Source organism: Herpailurus yagouaroundi, unplaced genomic scaffold, assembly GCF_014898765.1.
Source record: "Herpailurus yagouaroundi ecotype Mexico unplaced genomic scaffold, PumYag 184, whole genome shotgun sequence".
Taxonomy (NCBI): Eukaryota; Metazoa; Chordata; class Mammalia; order Carnivora; family Felidae; genus Herpailurus; species Herpailurus yagouaroundi.
The window spans coordinates 14,445,511-14,468,096 of NW_024412415.1; the positions used below are offsets into that span (position 1 = coordinate 14,445,511).

The following is a 22,586-nucleotide window of genomic DNA, read 5'->3' on the forward strand; positions in this document are numbered from 1 at the left end:
ATCCATTTGACTAGTAGGAGTTTTATAAGAACAAAATAACCTAAGGTATGCTAAATACCTGGTGCAATCAATACTAGCTCAATATTAGTCTTTTTTTTTTTCCTCCAGATAATTATTCCCCACCATCTCCCTGCCTCTTCCAAGCAAGACTAGGGAGATGACTCTATCTACCATCTGGAGTTAGTCTGTACATTCCCATCAGGACTGCCTCTTATAAAGTTTAGAGGCCCCATCTAATATTTAATTTATTTAAAAAAAAATGGTAGGAGATGGTAGCACTTCCCTCCCTTATTACGAAGATCAGGCCCTAAAACATCAAACTAAAATGCTTGCCAAACTCTCTTTATAGATACCCAAGAGGAAGAATCCCTGAGCTATTCAGTTTTACTATTCAAAATATAAAGATTGCTACACACTATCTGTGTTTACAGAAATGCCTCTTTTCTTTTCAATTCAAGAATTTATGAAGACCTTTTGAATTTACTTAGGGACTAACCTTTTCCAAGTCTATCCACTTGCAACGTGGTTGTCACATACCCTCTTTCACCAAGCAAAATTTCTGGAGCCGAATCTTTAAAGTCTGACCCTTAGCTGGAAAGAGAGATCTCACTTCTAAGAATTCATAGTGTTCATAAAAGGACACAATGCTATCTCTAGGAAATGCCACATTGTGTTTTCTCTAATTTGGGCACTCCTCACTGATGAGATAGCCAAGGAAAATCATAGAAGGCAACAGCTTACACAGAGGGAAGGTCAATGCTTTTAATGCCAAATTCTTCCATTGTCCACAGATGTGAACTGGGGCTCCTCCACACAGGCTCTTTCTTATGTGAGCGCATTAGACAATGCCCTGGAATTAACGACCGTGGAAGACCATGTGAAAAATTTCAGGTAAAGTTAACCTCTCAGGCATCTTGGCATTGCTCTACATTAGAAGTGGTTTTCCTTTATGGGAAACAAATGCACTAGAGTAGTGATACACTTTATGGGTATATTCTCAGAATAGGCAGTCCTACAAAACTGCCTCATTTTCATGACAACACCTCTATGAATGAGTGTTTCTTCTCTTCCACCCTGAGCGATGCCCACTCTCAACTATAAACCATCATAATGCCAGGTGTCACCTTCCATGCACAGAAATAGAGAGGTGATCCAAGAGTGTGATTTTAGAGAGATGTTCCCAAATCCCCCAAAACCTTAATCATTGGTGCTGTCTTCGTTCAGCTTAAGGCTTTGTGGCTTACTGTATTCTCTTAGGAAAAGTAACATTTTAAACTCTTCATTAGTTATATCTTATTTTGAATGGAACCTGAAAAAAAATGAGCTTTGCAAGGAAGATGAAGGAAAGCAGCATGAAAAGGCCAGCTGGAGAGTAAGAGGTCACATTGGGGATTTAGGATAGGGTAGTATCTGGAGGGAAGAAAACAGGGGTAAACCCAAGACCACCTTTTTTGTATTTCACATTTTGCCATGACTAATGAACTAAGAATACAAAGATGGCAAGATGAACAGGTAGGATGATTCAAGAATTCTGATGAGAAACCCAAGAACTATTTAGGGGAGAAGTTATCCCATTTGCCAAACACTCTGTTCCTGCCATTTCCATCAGGGTTGTTCTGGTTCATAGGCTTCTTGAAACGGCCAGTTTCACATCTTCTTTTCTCCATTTCCAGGCCCCAGTGCATTGTCTTAACAGGGGGACCGATGACAAGACCTGCTCTCTTGGACATTACTCATGCCTTTACCAAGAACAGTGGCCTTTGCATCTGCTGCGAAGTCTTTGTGGTAAGAGCCACTTCATCCCAGGAAGGTGCTTTCCCTCCCTGCTCACCTTGTGTTGTTTTAGGCGAGCCAAGTGCGCACAGGCAGTGATAAGAAAATGGCAAGGCAGTTTGGACAGGGGCCCTTTTCCTTGATTCATAGAGCAAGGACTAGCAAAGGCCGTGATACTGAATTTAAATAAGTAGATAAAAAATGTTTCAGATTTCATGGGAGACCAACTAAAAGTGATAAATATTTCCAAATGATGGCCTTTGAGACAAGAAAAAGAGAACTGGCTCAGAAATAGAATGAAGGCATTTGGGGTGGTAACTGTCCACAGAAATATAAAAGCACGGAATGAGCCAGAGAGTACTATTATATAGATTAACTGATGAGGAGAAAACCAGACATAATGTCCTGAAATGACAGCACATAGAATTTAGATTAAATATTTGGATAAAATTGATGACACTACAGATATCTAGGGAATTAAACCAAGTTTCCCATGCCTTAGATAAACATTTGGAGCTGAATGGATTCCTTTTTTTTAGGAAGTGTGTAGTAGACTAATGATAACTTATTGATGGTTTTCCCAGGAGGTATTAAAAGTAGATGCTAAGAATTTAACCATGATTCTTGACCAATTACCAATCTCTAAAGTGAGGAGAAAGCATGAAAATTCTAATAAAATAGTAAGTCTAAGTCCTCCAAATCAGCCTATCTCTACTTGTGTTCCCATAACAATCTCACACCTTCTACCCCCATCTCTACCTCAAACTCTGTCTCTGTCTCTCTCTCTCTCTCTCATACACATACACACAACTCAAAATTCTTAGCTCCTTCAATGTATTTTTATAGCAACTATCAATTCTTTGAAGCTTTTTCCTAGTTTTTCTTATTTGAGGTATATAACAGCCTAGTGAGGTGGGAAGGAAAAAAGAATGCCTTTTTTCGTTTTATTGGTTGGAAAAGTGAGATGCAAGAAAATTGAATTATTGCGTAGGGTCACATGATAAGAAAGCGGCGGAACCAGGATGTCAGTCCAGGCCACCGGATTGTGCTCTGCGTTACCCCATGAGGAGAAAGCCTTAGCAGACTTGTGTCCTTGGGAGTGCTGATAGAATCAGGTACCACTACCCAAACTTCCAGTACTTGTCAGGAATAGGGCTGTCAGTAAGCCGTGTAACTCATGGCCAGTCAGCTGTGCCATGATGCAGGGACAAAATTTACCGCACATCATCATGACCAGCACTTAGGCATCTTTTTATACTTGGCAGTACTCTAATACTTGCTGTATGAAGCAAGTTGGTCACATTCTCCTTCCTTTAAGTGCTCATATGCTAGTAACAGAGACAATAGAACTCAATGCAATTATCCAGAAGGGGAGTAGAAGGCACCCTACCAACTACATAAGATTGACAGGTTAAGTAATGACCAACTGTGACTCCAGAGCATTTTTAAAAATCTTATCAAGCACCCTTTTCTCATATTATCAACTTTTGTGCCCTGGATTACTGAATTTCATTTTGGTCAATATAATACAAGAGCTGGTTTTGATGGAATAAGCAGTTTGGGGTGTTTTTCTTCTCCAGCAGTTTAGAGAAAACTTAGTTTAGCAGGCAATAAAAAATCTTTAGGACAGAAGAAATGAACTGAGAGTATGAACAGTCCTATATTGGCAAGGGAGAAAAGGTCTTCTAATAGAGACAAGAGATATTGCTTTTAATTAACCCTTTGCTGCTTTCACTCTAATAAAAGAGCGTGATTGTGGAGTATCACGTGAAGTAAGCATCCTTGTCTGTGCCTCCAATAGCCCTGTTGTCTGACAGGTATATTGGACCACATTATATATCATTGTGCTGGTCTCTCTGAGTAAGGCCCATGAGTCATGCTCCCAGGTCCTGAGGTTCTCTCAGGGACAGGAAATAGTTACTGCATCAGTTAATGACTTTCCAGTTAGTTACTCTCTGTGAGCTCCTGGGGCTGCAGATGCTGTCACCATTTTTCAACTCTAGACTTAGTCGTCAATCATCTTTGCAAAGAAACAGATGGAAAGTGACATGGGGGGAGGTCAGCATACCACTAGAAAACTTTTTCCGAAAGCACAGTTATTGGTGGTTAGGCCAACCTATGGGAAAGGTCAAATAAGAAAAGATAATGTTGAGAGGTGACAATGTAGTTTTTAACTCTGGGAAGCTGGTGCTCATGGGCTTTTGAGACGTATGGTCAAGTTCTGAATCACTCTTTGCCACCTGTTAGCTGTGAGTCCCTTAGGTACATAATTTAGTCTTACAGTGCCTCGATGCTCTTTCTTTTTTTAGAAAATGGGAAGAATAATAACAACATTAGCACCTATGTTACAAAGCTATTGTGAGAATTCTATCAGATGATCTTTCCAGTGCCAGCTCAGCATCTATCAAACAGTAAATGATCACTTAATTGTAGTTGTTACTGTTGGTATTGTTATTTTCATCATCATTATTTTTGGTATACCATGGTTGACATTTCATTCCAAAAATCTATCCCTTTCAACAAAACTGGAAGCATCCTTTCTTAAGGAAACCAGACCCAGACACTGGATTTTTGGACTTTTTTAGGTACCCAACATGATCATGATAGAACAGTAAGATACGTATTCCTGCCAACTAATCATAGGATAGCTGGCTTTGTGCTCCAACCTTCTGCTGGCCTCCAGTTATTTAAGAGCTAACTTGAAGTGTGGTGACACTACAAGGAAGGAGCAAGACTCAGAGCTCAGTGGTATTTCGATGCTGGTGGGTCGATGGAAAGTGTGTGGCCCAGCTGCCATTTTCTACAACAGAGACATTTTAAATTTTTTAATGTTTATTTATTTTTGAGAGAGAGAGACAGAGTGTGAGTTGGGGGTGGTGCAGAGAGAGAGGGAGACACATAATCCGAAGCAGCTCCAGGCTCTGAGCTGTCAGCACAGAGCCAGACGCCGGGCTTGAACTCATGAACTGTGAGATCATGACCTGAGCCGAAGTTGGACGCTTAACCAAAACTGAGCCACCCACGTGCCCCTACAACAGAGACATTTTTAAAGGACTAGACATCATAGCCCTCAAAGCTGCTGAATTGAATTGAAAGAGTTATTCTTTTGGCTGAACCCCAAGCCCCCACTGTATCCTTCCAAATATTCAACTAACTCTTACACTCATCCACCAGAGCCTCTTTTTCCTTCTTGCTTCTTTGCTACAAGCCTTAAGATTTCAGAGGTACCTTCATCAAGACAAATATGGGCACCTCTTTTAAGGAATCCAGCTTGGTAACTTAAAATGCTGGCTATTCTTCTCCTTTGAATTACCACACGATAAATCATTGATATACTTATATCCCAGGAGGCTTTATATTGAACAAAAGTAGGGGCACCTGAATGGCTCAGTTGGTTAAGCGTTTGGACTTCGGTTCGGGTCACGATCTCATGGTTCGTGGGTTCGAGCCCCCCGCATTGGGCTCTGTGCTGACAGCTCAGAGCCTGGAGCCTGCTTCGGATTCTGTGTCTCCCTCTCTCTCTGTCCCTCCCCCGCTCACGTTCTGTCTCTGTCTCTTTCTCTCTCAAAAATATAAAACATTGAAAAGAAAATTGGAACAAAAGTAATTTTCTTCTTCTGTGCTTCATTCTTATCACCATAGAAAGATCAGAGGGAGTAGGACTCTACCTTCTAGTATCTTCTCATATTGCCAAGCGTAGTCTAATTCAGGGGTTCAGCCACAAGCAAGCATTAAGTCAGGGGTTGCAATCTCCACCAATTCTACCCTCTTTTCCCAACATAAAAACACATTGCCTTTCTTTGTCAATTAGTCTCTTCACTTACCTCATTCACAGGAGTTAGAGCGATAATAAAATCAATCATTACAATAACTTAGTTTGGGTCTATGTACCCTTAGTTCTCTGGGTATACCTTGCTCAGTTGGTGCCATCTCTCATTTACTTTCCCCGTGCGAGAAGGCATCGTGCATGCCGCAACAGTCACTCACTCACATACTTCTCAGCTTTAGTTGAAAGGCAGGGTAATTTTTATGAAAACAAATCAAAGACAACTATACTTTAAAGATGGAAACTTGATCCAATTGATCTGGGATTTAGAATGCAAATCAGATAAAGCCTTTATTGCCCCCCAAATGCAATACTTAGCTCTTTTCTAAATTTTGTTTGTCTTAAAATTGCAAAAGACTTTCAAGTGTACGGTGGCATCTTTTATTAAGTACATTGTGCTGTTCTGGTGGCTGAAACATAAAGTTTTTTAAGATTGTTTTTATTTTTTATTTTGAAACATTAAGAAAAATATTATGTCGAAGCATATGAAATTTACATTTTTGTCGAATGTAAAACTGTTGAATACAGGCAATTTCATATGATTAGACTATATAAAATAAAATGACACCCATATCCTACTTCTTTTAATTAATGACTGTTAACATTTTTGTCATAACTGTTCCTACTCACTTTTAAAATGAAATAAACCACAGCTCAAGCTGAAGTCCTTGTTAAAACCACTTAGCACATGGCTCTCCCCTCTCCAAAGGCAATGTTACCTGAGGTTTGTTGGCATTCTTCTACTCATTTCACATAAGTGTGCCAAGATGTAGATCTATTTTGATTAATGTTTGCCTACTCTTTCACATTCCTTAAACCTTGATTGTCCTGCTCTCCTCTCATGGTAAAGGATATGACAGATAGCTTTTGACCAGCTTCCTTACGTGGATCCCCTTTTAACAGAATTTCACCCTTACTGTTTTCCTTTCTCTCTTTTTTTTTTTCTTAAAATTTAGAAAACATCTTAATAAAACCTAAAGCTCTATTTGAATTCAAAGACACTCTTCAGAAAACTCAGGGAACACAACCAACTCCTAACTCTGGCACAGCAGAGGGCAGTTCAAGCACAGATGAACCAGAAGAAACTAAAGTTTTCATTTTTTCTTCTATCTTCAACCTCTTCGTCTCAATGTTCACAACCACCAAGTTGATGCATTTTTATAGACGCATCTATTATTCTTTAGTCATCGAGGCTCTGTCATGACGTTCATAAGAGAGTGACATGGCACAATGCAGGAAAAATGAAATGACCTGAGAATGGGCGCTAGGCACATGGTGAGATGAAATATGGATCAAATCAGAAAGGAAAAATTCTCTTTCCCACACTTCCAACCAAAGCGGCAATGAAAGCAAAGACAGAGCAGTAAGACTCTCAGTGTCTTGAAAAATGAAAGTTGGAAAGAACATTGCTTTTGGCCCAAACTTCTCTATTTGATCTAATGATGTTGGAACTCATTCGTAAATTCTTTTCGTAATATTCATTTATTTGAGGTAGCATCCCATCAACTACTTCTCCAGACTAAATAATTAGAATTTCTTTACCCTTTTCTCAATCAATGTCAAAGTTATAATACGTACAAGACTTTTAGGGCTTCTTTGTTCAAATCCTGAATTAATTTATGCATTTATATTTTGGATCCTAACTGAGCTAATCTCTATAATATTTTAATTGAGTGGCAAAATCCATTTTTGTGACTATGACATATTTGAATGTTGAGAGTAATTACGTTCCAGTATGTGTTCCCTCTTTGTTAGCTTATTTTTCCTTACTACATTTGTATTGCAGCCTTGCCTCACATTAGTAAGTGTGCTACAATGATACTATAATCGCTTTTAGCAAAGAGAGATTCTGTCTGAAATATTTTTATGACTTCTCAATATGGCAAATTTAGGCATTAAAGTACATCTTTCTGTCACAATTAATGCTTAATCTGGATTTTTGTAACAATAATAGACATACATTAGACTGCATTTGTTTAAATCAATGCCACTTTCCCCAGGGGGGCACAGTCATTGTGGTACAACTCAATATACTGATGGCCCAACACCTTTTCTAGCTGTTGGTTGTTCTTCTGTCACATGGATACTGTTACCATTGAGCCTCCCTGAAAAAATATCTCTTCTTTCTTTGCAGCTGATGGAGTCTAGAGTGTCCAAAGAGAACTGATGGTTCAAAATGCATGGACATTCTAGAACCCTAAGCAGAATTTTATCCATAATGGCATATCTTTCTTTAGTTTAGGTCTTCTGGCTTAATAACTGTCCTCCCTGTATCTTTACTTACCCATCATCTTTGAAGGGTCTTGTTTTGTAACTTTAATGTAAGCCCCCCAAACTGTTTTAAAAAGTTTTTGACAAGTCTTCTGAAAAGCTGGCAAGTTCTAGAAAAAATACTAAAATTAGTACATAACGAATCTGATCCATTTCAAATAGAATATTAAAATGGAAGTGACCAAAGATTGTCTAGTATTGCATAATAGAAACATAATATGTAACGTAAAATTTTCTAGCAGCCATCAAAAAAGTAAAAGGAGACAAGAAATAAGTTTAATACATTTTATTTAATGTAATGCATCCTAAATATTATTATTTCAATATGCACAATATACAAAATATTAATGAGATATTTTGCATTCTTTTTTTCCATCCTAAGGCTTCAAAATCTAGTGTGTATTTTACATTTTCAGCACATCTCAGTGTGGAGCAGACACTGCAAATGCTCAACAGCGAATGGATAAGGGCTATCATACTGGACAGTGATGAACTAGACAATTCCCTTATTTTTAAAATGTAGAACCCACACCAAGAAAAGGCACATGACACGCCAGGGTATCAGCCAGCCAGTGCCAGAGCCAGCTCTGGCTCCCAATTCAAAACTCTGTCATAGAACAAACACAGTGGTAGAAATAGGTCTGGGGCTCCAACAAGATTGTGAAAACTCATTTAAAATCATCCAACTTTGAATGAGCACCTACTATATTCCAGACATCAGACTGGGCACTTTATCATTACTGCTCAAAACAACCCTGCAGGCTAGAGGTTTTATCCCTGTTTTCAGAAAATTATAGCAACACTCAGAAATAATTAACTTCTTCCAAACGGCCAATTTTAGATTTGAAACCACTTCTGCAGACCACAAATCCTGGTATCTTTTTCATACATCCCAAGCCCTTTCTCTCTAGTGAAAGACCCTCTAAGACTGTGACTCCAAGCATGGCCTGGCGGTTTGTTAGAAATGCAGAATCTTAAGCCTCATTCCAGACCTACACACTGCATTTCGTCAAGATCCTCGGTAGCTTGTAAGAGATCTAAGACAATTCAACAACATACCTAATCTGTTCATGAGTTGGAAGAATTTCCTAGGAAAATAGATTCATATCCTATCAGGCACATTATAGATCATCAGAAACACTTTTAGGGGTGATTTGAAACTTGCAAAGAAAAGACTTGGCTTGGACCTGTAAGGAAGGAGAAAAAGAATCAAATTTTTAGTTGAAATGAATTTCCAGAGCTCAAATCTTAAAGTTATAAAATGTTTCATCTACCACCACGATACCTACCTTCTTCTCTATTAAGCTCCCGTATTCTTCCTATGCCACAGGTATATGAACTTCTGTTCCCATGAAATTCATTGAGTGAGAGGGAAATCTTAATTTATTTGGATGGGGGTAGGTCAACATTACACAAGGAAAGTGGCAACCCACCATGTTCTGACTGCCAAGATCTCTGCCCATTTCTTCAAATTGGGGTCTAGCTGAGATTTCCTTAGTGTTCTTAAACATACCTCTTGCTACTGAGTCAAAGGTTGATTGTGTATTTATCGTGAATTTCTTCATTCGCATTTTCAGTATTGTCCTCCTGTGCCGTGATGCCCTCAGCTCTTTCTTTCATTGGCATGAGGCAGTTAATTAAACAGGTGTTAATGCATCTGGACATTCTGGGTGGAAAGTGAATGATGGGAGCAGCAGAGGCCTGCTCCAAAAGGTTGAGTCTACGTGAACCCTGTTTAGTGAGGTGTTTTTCCCTCTTTCCCACTTCTTAACTCGATGGGGCATTGCTGGCTATTTTTGTCCTTTAGAAAACAACAGCAGCGCAATGGATAATAGCAGGGCTTCTAACCAATATTTCATCGTGTCGTACAGGGACCGCGCAAGCTGTGTGTTAAAGAGATGAACAGCGGCATGGCAAAAAAGCAGGCCTGGCTTATCAAGAACAAAATCAAGGCTTTTTATGCTGCAGTGGCAGCAGACTGTTTCAGAGATGGTGTCCGAAGTCTCCTTCAGGTAAGGCTGACACTGAGGGAATGAGTACGGAGGCAAAAGACAATTAGCACTCGCTATTAATGAGGCTCCCAAAGTGAATGGCTCCCGTTAGGCAGCCCAGCATCAGAGATCAATGCAGATGGTTAAGGAACTCATTTCGAATTCCTGAGGAGAGGCAAAACTAAAACAAAAAAGCAGAGAGGTTCTATTACAATGAACTATGGATGATATGCTGGAAATGGGAAATGAGGTTGCCTTTGGCCACCAGCATACATTCTGTCCCCACACTTATTGAAATGCAAATTTGTTCTGATGGTTGACGACGTTCAGGATCCTATTAAAACTTCAAACTATTTTTGCATCTCATACTGCATAGAGCAATACTCAAGTCAGGCATTCTGCTCCTTTTTTCTTCTGTGAATGGCGCGAGGGCAAGCTGCTAGATTCGACTAAATAAATGCATGGTGATCTGGGCGTAAAAATCTCCCTATCCTCCTAAATTATTTCCAGAATGTTGAGTAAAATGTAATAATCTCTGTGGCTCACCACGGAAGCCCTTGGTTCTCTTATCTTTTTCTCCCTTATTCTTTCCTTTTTTTCTCCCCTTCCACAATTAGTACACAGAGTCTTTCCCCAGTTCTGATCATAATAGAATGGTGAACCATTCTTCAAACAATCCAAGAGACCCCAAGAAACTGTAGGGCTTGGCTTTCTAATCATTCTGGCTTTAATATGGTTGGAAAGCCCTGATTCTATATGTACTGAATGATGTATTTGCTTTCAGAGTTACCGTTTACAGGAATGACAAAATTCAGGATGACGTCCAGGTGACACTGATGCTTATGCAGTCAGGAGAGAAAAAATAAACTGTACTACTTTGGAGATTAAGAGTATTTGGTATATTTCTGTCTCTTATATTCCTGAAGAACTCTTGCAAAGTGGCTGCACACAGAAGCCATTTCTGAAAGACCTATTACCCCCCATGAGCATCCTTTCACCTGTTACTAATTTGCCAAACCATGGAAATAGGTGTCATTTAAGAAGCTGATTGTCTTTAGTGAGTTACTTTTCAGGAGCCCTGTGGTGAAATATGTTGGGAAGGTTACACATTTAAGGTAAAATTATCTTGGAAGATTGGTGAAATAATAAAATTTTCAATAAGGAATGGGTGGTCTGACATGAAATAAGCAGGGAGAGAAAAGACACAGGTCTGGAAAGTAAGTCTTATATTAATCCAGAAGAAACCATAAAACATTCGACAATGCAGAAAGCTTGTTCACTTGAATTTCCTTAAAGAAAAGTGGGGTACAAAGGGAAAGACAGGGTGGTATTAAAGGGAAGCACTGACCATTATGACCATCCATTTTGGATGAAGACTTCTTTGCTTCTAAGAATTTATGGTACAAATGACCACATCCTCAAACTGTAGTCACAGAAAAGACAAGCTCCATCCTGCCGTGTATCTGCTGAGCACCAAACGATGGCTGTAAGGAGTTATCTTGCCACCTGGACATTTCTAGGAGAAACACAACAGATGTGGAGGCAAAGTTTATTTCAAGAACCCTCCATCAATGCCTGCTTCCTCCTGCTCACCACTGTCCCCTTTAATGTGTTCTGCTCTGGCCATTGGTTTCACTCCTCCTGTGACCCAGAGTGTTCTTCCTTCACTCCCACTGCTCTCTTTTCCATGCTTGTCAACCTCTAACTGACCTGCAAGATCTGGAATGAATGGCACCTTTCCCCTGAAGCCATCCATGAAGACACAGCTAGAATTCAGGTTTTCTTCCCTTATGCTTCCATATGAGTTCCTGCTGCATGTGCACTTGAATTATAATTATTTGTGTGTATCTTGCCTTCTTCACCTTATTCCAAGCTCCTTAAGGCTGAAGAATATGCTTCACTGCTCTTCTACAGCACCTGACATAACACTTTGTAATTAATAGGTATTCAATACTATTGCCAAATTAAGTTTAATTAACTGGAAGCCATATCCTGTCATCTAAGGGGGGGGGGGAGTGAAACCTGATATGGAAGATGGCTATTAATGATACTATCAGGTAAGAAGCTTAGGTCCTAGAGACATAGCGCCATTACCCTTCGATAAATAATACAAGTACGAGTTTCAGTGATCCTTGTATCTTAGAATTTTCCAAACATGGATTTTATTGCTAATAACATTATGGGTAAAACAGGTGGAAATGAGCTTTGAACCACTAAGTTACAACACGCATGCCAACAGTTAAGCCGACCCTCACTTGATTTTAAATTATCGAACCATTTTAATGAGTGTGTCAGAAGAAATGCAAATGACTGCTAATTTAGAAAAGCTACATTTCTGTCATCTAAAATCCATTTATGGCTGAGATGATTTAGAACTAATCTTTCTATTTTATGCTTGGGTACGGGCATGAAGGACATGCTCTAAAATGTAATCTAATCTTCAGAATCTTCAGAACATTACTTCAGTGCTCTTTTGGACATTATTTTTCATTTGCAGTGGTAGTTTCCTGGTCTGGAAAGGATTGCCCATGTGTTTATCTCCTCTGTTTAGGCCTCGGGCTTAGGAAGAATGAAACCCAACACTCTGGTGATCGGATATAAAAAAAACTGGAGGAAAGCTCCCTTGACAGAGATTGAGAACTATGTGGGAATCATACAGTAAGTGATGGCTTTCAGGACGTGTTCTTGTTTACAAACCACTAACCAGGGCACTACATAACAGGTGCTGTTGTACCAGATTAAATTGCCTGAGAAGAAGACATTCCCCTGGTACTCTGAATTCTTTACCAAAGTGCAAGAAACACTGCCAATAATAGAACTTGAGGAAGCAGGGTGGTGTCAGAGGAAGCAGGGTGGAGGAAACTTGGTGTCAAAGAAAAAGGTAATTATTAAGATTTGCAGTCTTAAAACCTATTCATAAGATTAAAAGCAAAGGACAGCTAGGTAAGGAAGGAAGTGTTCTTTCAAAACACCTGAAATCTTGGATTGGCTGGTGTGCCCAATTCAGTCATCGTCTCCTCTGAGCCCTGGATAAGGAGTTTACTACCCCTGAGCCTCAGATGCCTCTTTGCTGATATGAGGCTTTCATATATCAGTGTCTCTGGGTTGGTTTAAGGACAAAAAGTGAGTTTTAAATGGGACATGACATCTAATATCTATATATTGGAAAAGTCTTGGGACAAGGGTCGTAATGATAGCCTTTAAGAGACTAGCAGGCACCAGGCTAATGTCCTTCACACAAATTATCCCATTTAATTCCCACAAGAAGACTTTGAAGTAAGTGCTAATACTGTTCCCATTTTATAAGGAGAGATGCAGACATTAAAAATTAAGTAACATGCAGAAAATGACAGTTGTGACATAGCTGGAATTCCAACCCAGGACTATCCAAATTCAAAGTTTAAGCTCATGACCAAAATGCTTTGCTGCCTCCAATAGTACATGTATAGCGAAAGTATTAACTGGCTTGGTTCTTTCTTTTGCATAAGTGAAAATGAAGTCTACACATATGGAAAGGCTCAGAGTACCCTTAGTGACCATTCTAGAAAACTGAGCCTTTCTTCCCGTCTTGAAAATATTTAGCCATATTTGTCTCAAGGGGGGCAATGTTAGCTGTGCTAACAGCTATCTTTTGTCAAAAGCTCTGAAAATGGAATATTTCCCATCTGGAGTCTGGCTTTGCTCTGATTCCATACAACAGGGTAGGGAATGTGCCCTGAGAAGTCTGGCTGAACTTTAAAAGTCTGTAATACACAGGAAAGAAACCCTCACCTCTTCAAAGCAAGCGCATGTATTCACAGTGCTTCTTATACCAGGCTATGTCCTGGCCCCTGCTAGAATGAGCATTGTATTTATCATTGTTTGGGAGAGATTTAAGGAACATTATAAAAGCATTCTAGTTTTAGTGTATTGAAAAGAAGTATAAAAAAATAATTTTCATCATCTGAAATTTGTATGCGTTTACTGACCAAACACATTCACTTAACAATCCTTCTAACATGGGGAACTTGTGTACTAAATGCGTTCTCCTGAATTGTGTTTCCCGAAGGTATAAAGTCTGGATGCCAAATGCTGCCACTTGGCCCCTGGTGATACCCTAAGTTCAGTATGTTAAGGCTAAAGCAGGTGATGAGGGTAGAATTTTACCATGTTCACCAACCAGCATTTCGATATATTCAGAAACAGTCAGTTGCTGACCATTCTTGGAAATAGATTAGAGCTGCTCTCTGTTATCCAGATACTAAAATAAAATTTCATCTTTACCACTGGGAAAAAAAGGGGGACAGAGAGGAAAGAAATTTCATCTTCATCTTTGGGGGAAAAAAGTATTGAAGCAAATAAGACATATGTAAACCGTCAGTCATTTAGTATCCATTAATTGATACAAAATTATCTGGGGTCATCTTCCAATGTGCCCACCTTTGAAACATTCTAGAAATCTAAAGGGACCAAAATAATCAAACCCAATAATATTAGGCCAAGGAGACTTCTGGATTTTATACCAAATTGGTCTTATTGGTAGTAAAGTTCAGTGTTAAGGTGGCTCAAATTTATACTAGTATAAAACTTAGCTGGCTTAGTAAGGCTAAATGACCTTACTACCACAGCAGTGAGGTCAATTTAGAAGGGAAGACCATCATACCTCCATACTGTATTATATTTCCCTTTCTAACTATTTTGATTGGTTTTGTGAGTAAGAGTAAAGCATAGTATTACTGTTAACATGGGGGCATTATTACAATAATATAGAATTTTATAATTTTTCTTTAGATAAAAGATTTTAAATGTTTATAATATTCTTAGGTATGGCTTAATTTTAATTTGAATCTGTATTAGTTTTCATTGGCTGCCATAAAAAATTGCCTCAAGCTTAGTGGCTTAAAACAACACAAATTTAATAGCCTACAGATGTGTGAGTTAAAAGTCTGACACTAATTCACTGGGCTAAAATCGAGGTGTAGGCTAGGCTATATTCCCTTCTGGAAGCTTTAGGAGAGATTCCCCAGCCTTGCCCTTTCTAGGTTCTAGAGCAGTCCTGCTCATGGCCTTCTTCCTCCATCTTCAAAGCTCTTGATGGGTCATACCACATTGCCCTCACCTCCTCTTCTGCTTCCCAAATGCACTTTAAGGACCCTGGTGATTACACTGGACCCTCCTAGATAATCTAGGTTAATCTCATCTCAAGGTCTGTAAACTAATCACATCCATAAAGTCCCTTTTGCGGCATAAAGTAACATATTCACAGGTTCCAGGGATTAGAATGTGGATGTCTTTGGGAAGTCTAAAATTATTCTTCCTAGCACAGAACCCAAATATTTTTTGTGGAACACATTGTCTCCTTTTTACAATCAAGGACAATTAGAAACAAGACTTATCAGGAATTTATTTTGTGGCGACTTTTGCTAGGTCTATGTTGCTAAGTGAAGATCACTTATAGATTGAATTTTGAATGGATATTCATATTACACTGAGTTTATTCATATCATTATTTGAAAATTCAGGTTCACTTTGGCTATTAGAAACCTGTTTGCCTATATAAGACAATCACAAACTGCATGATTTCTGGTAGAGGGCGACCTTCTATGGAAAGGGTCCTAGGCTTCCGATCCATTTGAGACTGAACAAAGGAACCCCTAAGGAGAAAATTTTTAATGAACTCAAAGTAGTAATTGGTTTGCCCCATATTTAGGAGCAGAGAAAAAAAAATATTCTACAAGAACAGAGATAAAAGAAAGAGAGCCTTTCTTTTCCTTCTAGAAAATCTAATTCTATTGGATTGAGCGTAGAGAAGGCACAACAGCCAACGGCATTGGGTTGTTATGAAAAAGCATCGTTTCAAACAGTCTGCCCAAAGTCAATGGTGAAAGTTCCTTAAAGGAACTGGAGATATTTTTAACTGGGAACTTGATGTCAGAAATGTTGTAGGATTCTTTCTCCATAAGTAGGGATTTGGCTGATAATTTCAAAGGGTCTTTGCAGCCTAGAAACTCTCTGTTCTAAATATTTCAGTGATTGTTTTGCTTACATTAGAAATGAAACAATTATTTTAAAAGCATGTAACAAGCTCTTAATCAAAATTCTAGGTGACAATATTATTTGAATAAATTGGTTCCAGAGTAAATGAGTCAGTTACCTTTATCCAGAATACATTTTTAAAAGGCATAAAGGGAGAAAAACTAACTAACAAAAGGCATCAGCTCTTGGCTGTATTCTCAAGTGAATTTTCATAGTTTAGTTATGTTACAATCTTAGAATTGAGAATCTTAGACTCTCTTACTATTAGTACAAAACCTCAAGATTAAAGGGGTCATTTAAATAACCACTTTGCTTTCACTTTCAGTGATGCATTTGATTTTGAGATTGGTGTGGTCATAGTCAGAATCAGCCAAGGGTTTGACATCTCTCAGGTTCTTCAAGTGCAAGGTATGTACTTTCTTTATTCAAGCCACAGATATTTATTGAGCACCTACTCCATGCCTGGTATTTTTCTAGGTGCTGGGGATAGAGCAGTGCACAATACAGACAAAACCCCCTAATGATAGAGCTTATGTTCTTGTGCTGACCTGAGGTGTATACACTTCCCCAGTGTTTTCTCCATTGCTAACACAAACCGCCTTTGTCCTGCAAAATAAAATATGGAATAATCCAGGGCAGTCATAAATTATTATTCTTATCACAAAACTACAAAGCCAGCATCACTGAAAATAAACACCTTTGGTAAAATAAACTGCTGAATTAATTTCTGCAAGATGTTTGAGAAAATAGAGATTAATTCTTTCCTCAAAAAACCATGTATTTTGTTTTTAAGAGTCTATGATCTGGTTTTCAGCCAACATGGAAATGAGCCTGAATGTATCATGCTGTGAATCACTAATCTAAGTCCGAGGCCGAAACACTAATTCAGATTAGTAACTCTGCTTTTTTCCCTTTAGAGGATTACTTGTTTGTTTGTTTTTTTAATTTTTTTAAAGTTTATTTATTTTTGAGAGAGACACAGTGTGAGTAAGGGAGTAGTAGAGAGAGAGGGAGACACAGAATCCAAAGTAGGCTCCAGGCCCTGAACTGTCTGTCAACACAGAGCCCGATGTGGGGCTCGAACTCAAGAACCACGAGATCATGACCTGAGGTGAAGTCGGATGCTCAAATGCCTGAACCACTCAGGTGCCCCAGTATACTTGTTTAATCTTAAGAGGTTAAACATACCCTCTTATGTTTAAACTTAGTTTTTTGTTATAACTTATGTTTAAACTTACGAATGAGATAAAGGACACATCTAAATAGTCATTGAAATATTAGGACAGGGCACTAATTCATGACTTATCTCTTCAGATGAACTTGAAAATAGAGTCCCCTGATGACCAACACTAAAACAAAGAGATACTTTTTGGGTGTCTCTTGTGTACCAGACATGGTGTAAATGATGGTGCTGGGTAGACCAAAACTAATTAGTGTGCTAGTAAGTATATTTGTAGAGTATAATGGAGAAGAGAGAGGGACATCTTACTCCAAGAGGTCTTTCTGAGGGAAGTTACTTTAGATTTGATATCTAGTGGATGAGTAGAGTTAACTAGGCAATATTGGGTGAAAGAGAAATGAGTTTGGGAAACAGCATTCCTGACAAAGACCAGAGCATCAAGCAAAGGTGTGAATACACAGGATTATGGAAGGATGGGGTATATGGGCTACCCAGAGCAGATTCAGGTTACTGAAGTAGGAAGTATGAAGCAGATAATAGTGAAATTTGAGGCTGCTGATATAAGATCCTGATTTTAAAAGCCTCATTTGCCATATTAAAAAGTGTAGAAATATTCTGCAGACAGTGCAGAACCATTGAAGAGATTTAAGTGACGGAATAATGTGGTCAAATTGGGGTTTACATCTCATACTCTTTCAGTTACAGGGGCTAGAATGGAAACAGAGAGACAAATCAAAAAGATTTTTGTAAAAATCAAAGGCAGAGAACGAAACAGCCTGAACTAGAGCTAGGGATGGAGAGGAAAGGACAGGAGTACTTTGAAGACACACAGAGCAGCATTTGGGGGTTGGTTGGATATGAAAAAGGGAGGAGTGAAAAAGGACCCCTTGGCTGACTGCATCAATGGTGATACTGCCTGTGGAAATGGGAAACACAAGAGGAAGAGTAGGTTTAATGAAGCCAATCTCCTGGTTTAGTTTTAAACAATCTCCTCTGGGAAATTCTACCGGAAATGTCCAATTGGCAGTTAGATAGTCCTGGTCTTAAAGGAGAAGTGTGAGCTGGAGATGCACATTTAGGAGATGTTATGGGCCAAGCTATGTTCCCCCAGAGTTCTGTAGCGAATTAATTTCTCAGAATGTGACTGGGTTTGGAGATAGGGTCTTTCAGGAAGTAAGTCAGATAAAATAGGATCACAAGGGTGGGACTTAATGCAATATGGCTGGTGTCCTTATGAAATGAGATTAGCACACAGACAAGCACAGAGGAAAGGAAGAAGACAGCCATCTACAATCCAGGAAGTGAGGCCTCAGAATGAAACCACCCCGCCAACACTTTTTTCTTGGACTGCTAGTCTACAGAACTATGAGAAAGTAAATGTCTATTATTTAAGCACCCAGTCTGTGGTATATGTTATGGCAACCCAAGTGGATTGGTACAGGAGACTTCATAGTTAAGGTAAAACTTGAAACAATGACACTGGAAAATAAAATCTAAGGAGTGCATGTAGTGGAGAGCCCCAAAGTACAGGGGAAAAGCCCCCAAAGGATGAGCAGGAAAGGAGCCCTCAGAAAGATAAAGGAACCAGGAATCTGTGGTGTCACAGAAGCTACGGGAATAGAGTGCTCAAAATAAGAATCATCAACATTGTCAAATACAGCAGGAAATATCAGTGAGATTGTTCCTGAAATGCAATTGACACAGCACAGATAATCTGAGTGAAAATCTTATCTGTAGAGTGGTGTTGGCAGGATCTGGGTTGGAGTGGGTTGAGGAGAGAATCAGAGACTATGGATGTGGCCCACCACTTTGAGAAGTTTGGATGCAAATGAGAGGAAAGAGATTGAGATTTACCAGAGGAAGACCTATTGACCTTAGAATGCAAGAGAGGGTCATGTTTTCGCACTGAGGAAATGGGCCCGAGATAATGGGAGAGATTGAAGATGGAAATGAAAACAAAGGATGACCCATGGAGTAAGATTCTGGAGGAATAGGATGAATCATGGGATAGGTATGGATGGAAGAGTTGGTCTGAAACAGAAAAAAAAAAAAAGCTTCATCTTCTAAAATTAGAGCAAAAGAGTTGAGGAATGATGATTAGGTATGTAGATTTATAAGTGTAGAGTGATAAATTGAGGACGATTGTGCACAATAGTGTCAATTCTCTTTGGAGGTAGAGCAAGCTCTCTAGTTGCCTGTTTTTCTCTTGGGGCATTTGGTCTCCAGGTAGAGGAGGATCGGGATTTTGTTGACTGATTCATCAGGAAGGAAAAGCCTGAAAGGGATTTGAGAGGGCCAGTGCCTGATGGTCCAGATTCTATCTGGCCATGTATGATTGTCTCCCTCATAACAGAAGGCAATGTAAGAGGATTAGGTGAACTTCCTGATGCAGCCAATCCAGTGTATTGTAAGGGAGAAGAAGAAATTGAAGATCAAGCGTTTATATAGGATAGAGAACCACTGTGTGATATGTATACTCTATGATTATGTATGAAGAGCTTTAAAAGATAAAGCTGAGAATCTATCCTGTGCAAAAATGTAGCAAAGAGATCTTCAGGCTTCCTGTCTTATGCCCCTATTCTCTTTTATGGATCTTTTACATCTGCAGAAAGATATACTAATTCTCATTCAGTGTTCATAATTAATTTATATTTTTTTCTGGTAGAACTTAATACATTAGCAGCAACAGGAGCCAACATTTTTTTTTTTTTTTAAGTAGGCTCCATGCCCAGTGTGGGGCTTGAACTCAAAACCCCGAGGTCAAGAGTCACAAGCTCTACTGAGCCAGCCAGGCACCCCTAACCATTTTTAGCACTTATTATGTGCCACATGTTATGCTCATGTTCACATATATCATAACATTTGTCATCCCAACTACCCTATGAAGAGTGTACTATCTTTGCCCCAGCGAACAGGTAATAAGTTGAGGTTTACCCAAGATTCACAAGGCTAGCAATTGGTAGAGGTAAGATTCAAACCTGTGGCTGTTTGAAACTGCCAGTCTACCTTTTAAGAAGGAGATCTAGACAGGAAAATGACTAAGATTACACATTTTCTTTGTATGTTATGTTGATCTCCTCAAGCTGAAAGATGAGATGGTAGCTGGAAAATATCACTCCCACCCTTTCCTGCTCCATCCACCAAAATGCACCATCAATTTAGTCCTGTAAGGCAATACAGCAAGCAAATTTTGTAGTATTTCTGAAAGAATCCTGGCAGTGAACTGCATCCCCTTTTAATTTCCCAAGGGATGTATCCAATTTATATCAACTTTGATGTTTGAAATATTTCTGTTTCTTACTCAAGAAAGGAAAAATACAGTTGGATGCTAATAAAATAATTATAAGTACCAATTATCTAGAGTAAACAAAAAAGTGTTATACAAATACATGAAGAACATGCAGAAAAACAACAGCATAATGATAGAAATTAACTTTATGCCACATTTCCATGCATTGTTTTGAAGTTTATGTAATTTATGACACCACCCTCATATTAGATTTTGAATTGGAAGAAATAAGCTTGTGTTTCATTATATTATACTGTAATATAGGGCTTAATAAGAGCCTGATAAATCTTAAGTATTGCATTATACTATGTTAATGATTATCATCATAGCTTTTCCAACACAGGCACCACAGTGTCATCACAGATTATAATTTAAAGGAAATATTAGCAATTCAGAGTGCCCATATACTGTAGTTAATAAAGCAGTGAATAGAAATCAGCTTTATAGGTAATTTACCAGCTAATGACAATTATTTCTATACTGTGTCACAGGATTGTGTGAGGAGAATAACTTTTTCATATAAATAAGATCGATGCTCATAACATTCTAACTTGTACACTGCAGCAACTCATCCAATACTGATGGCTGACAGTTTCTCTTAATAAATTAATTTATTGCCTGACAACACAAAAAAATGCAATATTTCATATTGTTAGCTTCCCAGGGGTATTTAGCAAGTTTTCCATCTACAACAAAGAGTCCAAATTGCACTGGTAGGAATAAAATGATGAAACGTGATCTGCAATATATTGCGGTCAAGTGCTCCATGTAAGTACTACACGATTTATGACCATCTCCGAGCATGGGGATTCTGCTGTGTCTGATGGAGTAGCTTAGCAAAATAAAGACAGATGGCAGGGTAGTAAATAATTACTTGATTGGAAGACGACCACTGCAGGATTGCTTCCTGCCTTCAATTCAACGAGACTTCATCTGGGGTAAGTCATGTTGATTCATGTGAGCATTTACAGCTTTGAATTGATTGACCAGGGAAAGAATCATAATTTAATAATTAATAAAGAGAAAGGATGCTGTGAAATGGGAGGCAATGCGATTCCTCAGTGGGTTTCCCTGTTCACTTTTCTGCTGTCAGATAATTGACTGTTCTCCATCCTTGAGATTCAAAGTGAATTGTAATGTGTAGACTCCTACCTATTTCTGAAAACATCTTTATATATATATATATATATATATATATATATATATATATATATATATACATACATATAAAGAATGGGGATAGAACATTTGAGGCAATCTTGACAACTAAATTGAATTTCAAACTATACTCACTCCCGTTGGTTATCATACAATCAATTTATAAAGGACTTGAAAACAGGTAACTACTGTTCAAGTGGTTTTGGCATTTGCATGAAGACATGGAACAAGGTCACTCTTTGTTCTCTCCATGAGAACTGTTTGGGACTATATCTGAGGAATTGGTTACAAATCCACTCAAGTGAGAGAACAGAAAGGTCTAAGCTTTTTCTTCCATCATTAGAACCTCAGAAACTCTCTTAATCTTGGAATGAGAGAAAGTCAGGCTCTTATTCTCTCTCTCTCTCTCTCTCTCTCTCAGTCTCTCTCTCTCTCTCTCTCTCTCTCTCTTTCTCTCTCTCTCTCTTGCATTGTGGTTTTGTAAATTGTGATAGACTATAGAATTATCTATTATGGAAGATTCAAATTCCCATCTGATGCCCAGGTGGTGGGTCTTTCCAGGGAAAGGACTCATTCTCTTGACTCTCCTTCTTGTGATCAGTCCTGCCTGTCCTACCCACTGTGACATTCCAGCCTGGTTTGGGCCAACAGCCCCTATTATGTCCTCTTTCTGTAACTCTGTATATGGCATTAACCCGACTCCTTTTCAACATTGTCTTTTGTATCCCCCCTCCACATGATTTTACACATGCTCATCTGTGACCACAGTTCACTTGTTTTCCCTCCATTATAGAGATACTTTCAACTGTATTGAACTGTGTTGAATAGCATTGACTTGTTCTTTTATCCCAACAAACTATTCTTGAGTGTTTACTGTGATGGTAGGCACGAGGAGGGAGGTTTGGGCACAGCTGAGAATGTGAGAGGCAGTATGTGAAGACTTTGAAATCAGTCAGACTTGGGTTTAAATCCCAGCTTGACACTTTCTGGCTGTGTAACCTTAGTCAAATGACTCATCTTCTCTGTGTCCCACTTTTCACATTTTCCAATGGAAATAATTATAGCCCCTAGCTCACAGATGTA

General features: G+C 38.8%; 1 protein-coding gene across 5 annotated transcripts in view; it reads left to right on the plus strand.

Annotated features, from left to right (window-relative positions):
- SLC12A1 (solute carrier family 12 member 1) overlaps nucleotides 1-22,586 on the plus strand; it is a 103,778-nt gene that overhangs the window by 59,226 nt on the left and 21,966 nt on the right. For all 5 annotated transcript variants that reach the window (XM_040492618.1, XM_040492619.1, XM_040492620.1 and 2 more), the window contains 5 exons: nucleotides 792-891; nucleotides 1,674-1,785; nucleotides 9,742-9,882; nucleotides 12,413-12,519; nucleotides 16,202-16,284. In XM_040492618.1, the coding sequence (XP_040348552.1) occupies nucleotides 792-891; nucleotides 1,674-1,785; nucleotides 9,742-9,882; nucleotides 12,413-12,519; nucleotides 16,202-16,284 (543 nt within the window). The remainder of the gene's footprint in view (nucleotides 1-791; nucleotides 892-1,673; nucleotides 1,786-9,741; nucleotides 9,883-12,412; nucleotides 12,520-16,201; nucleotides 16,285-22,586) is intronic.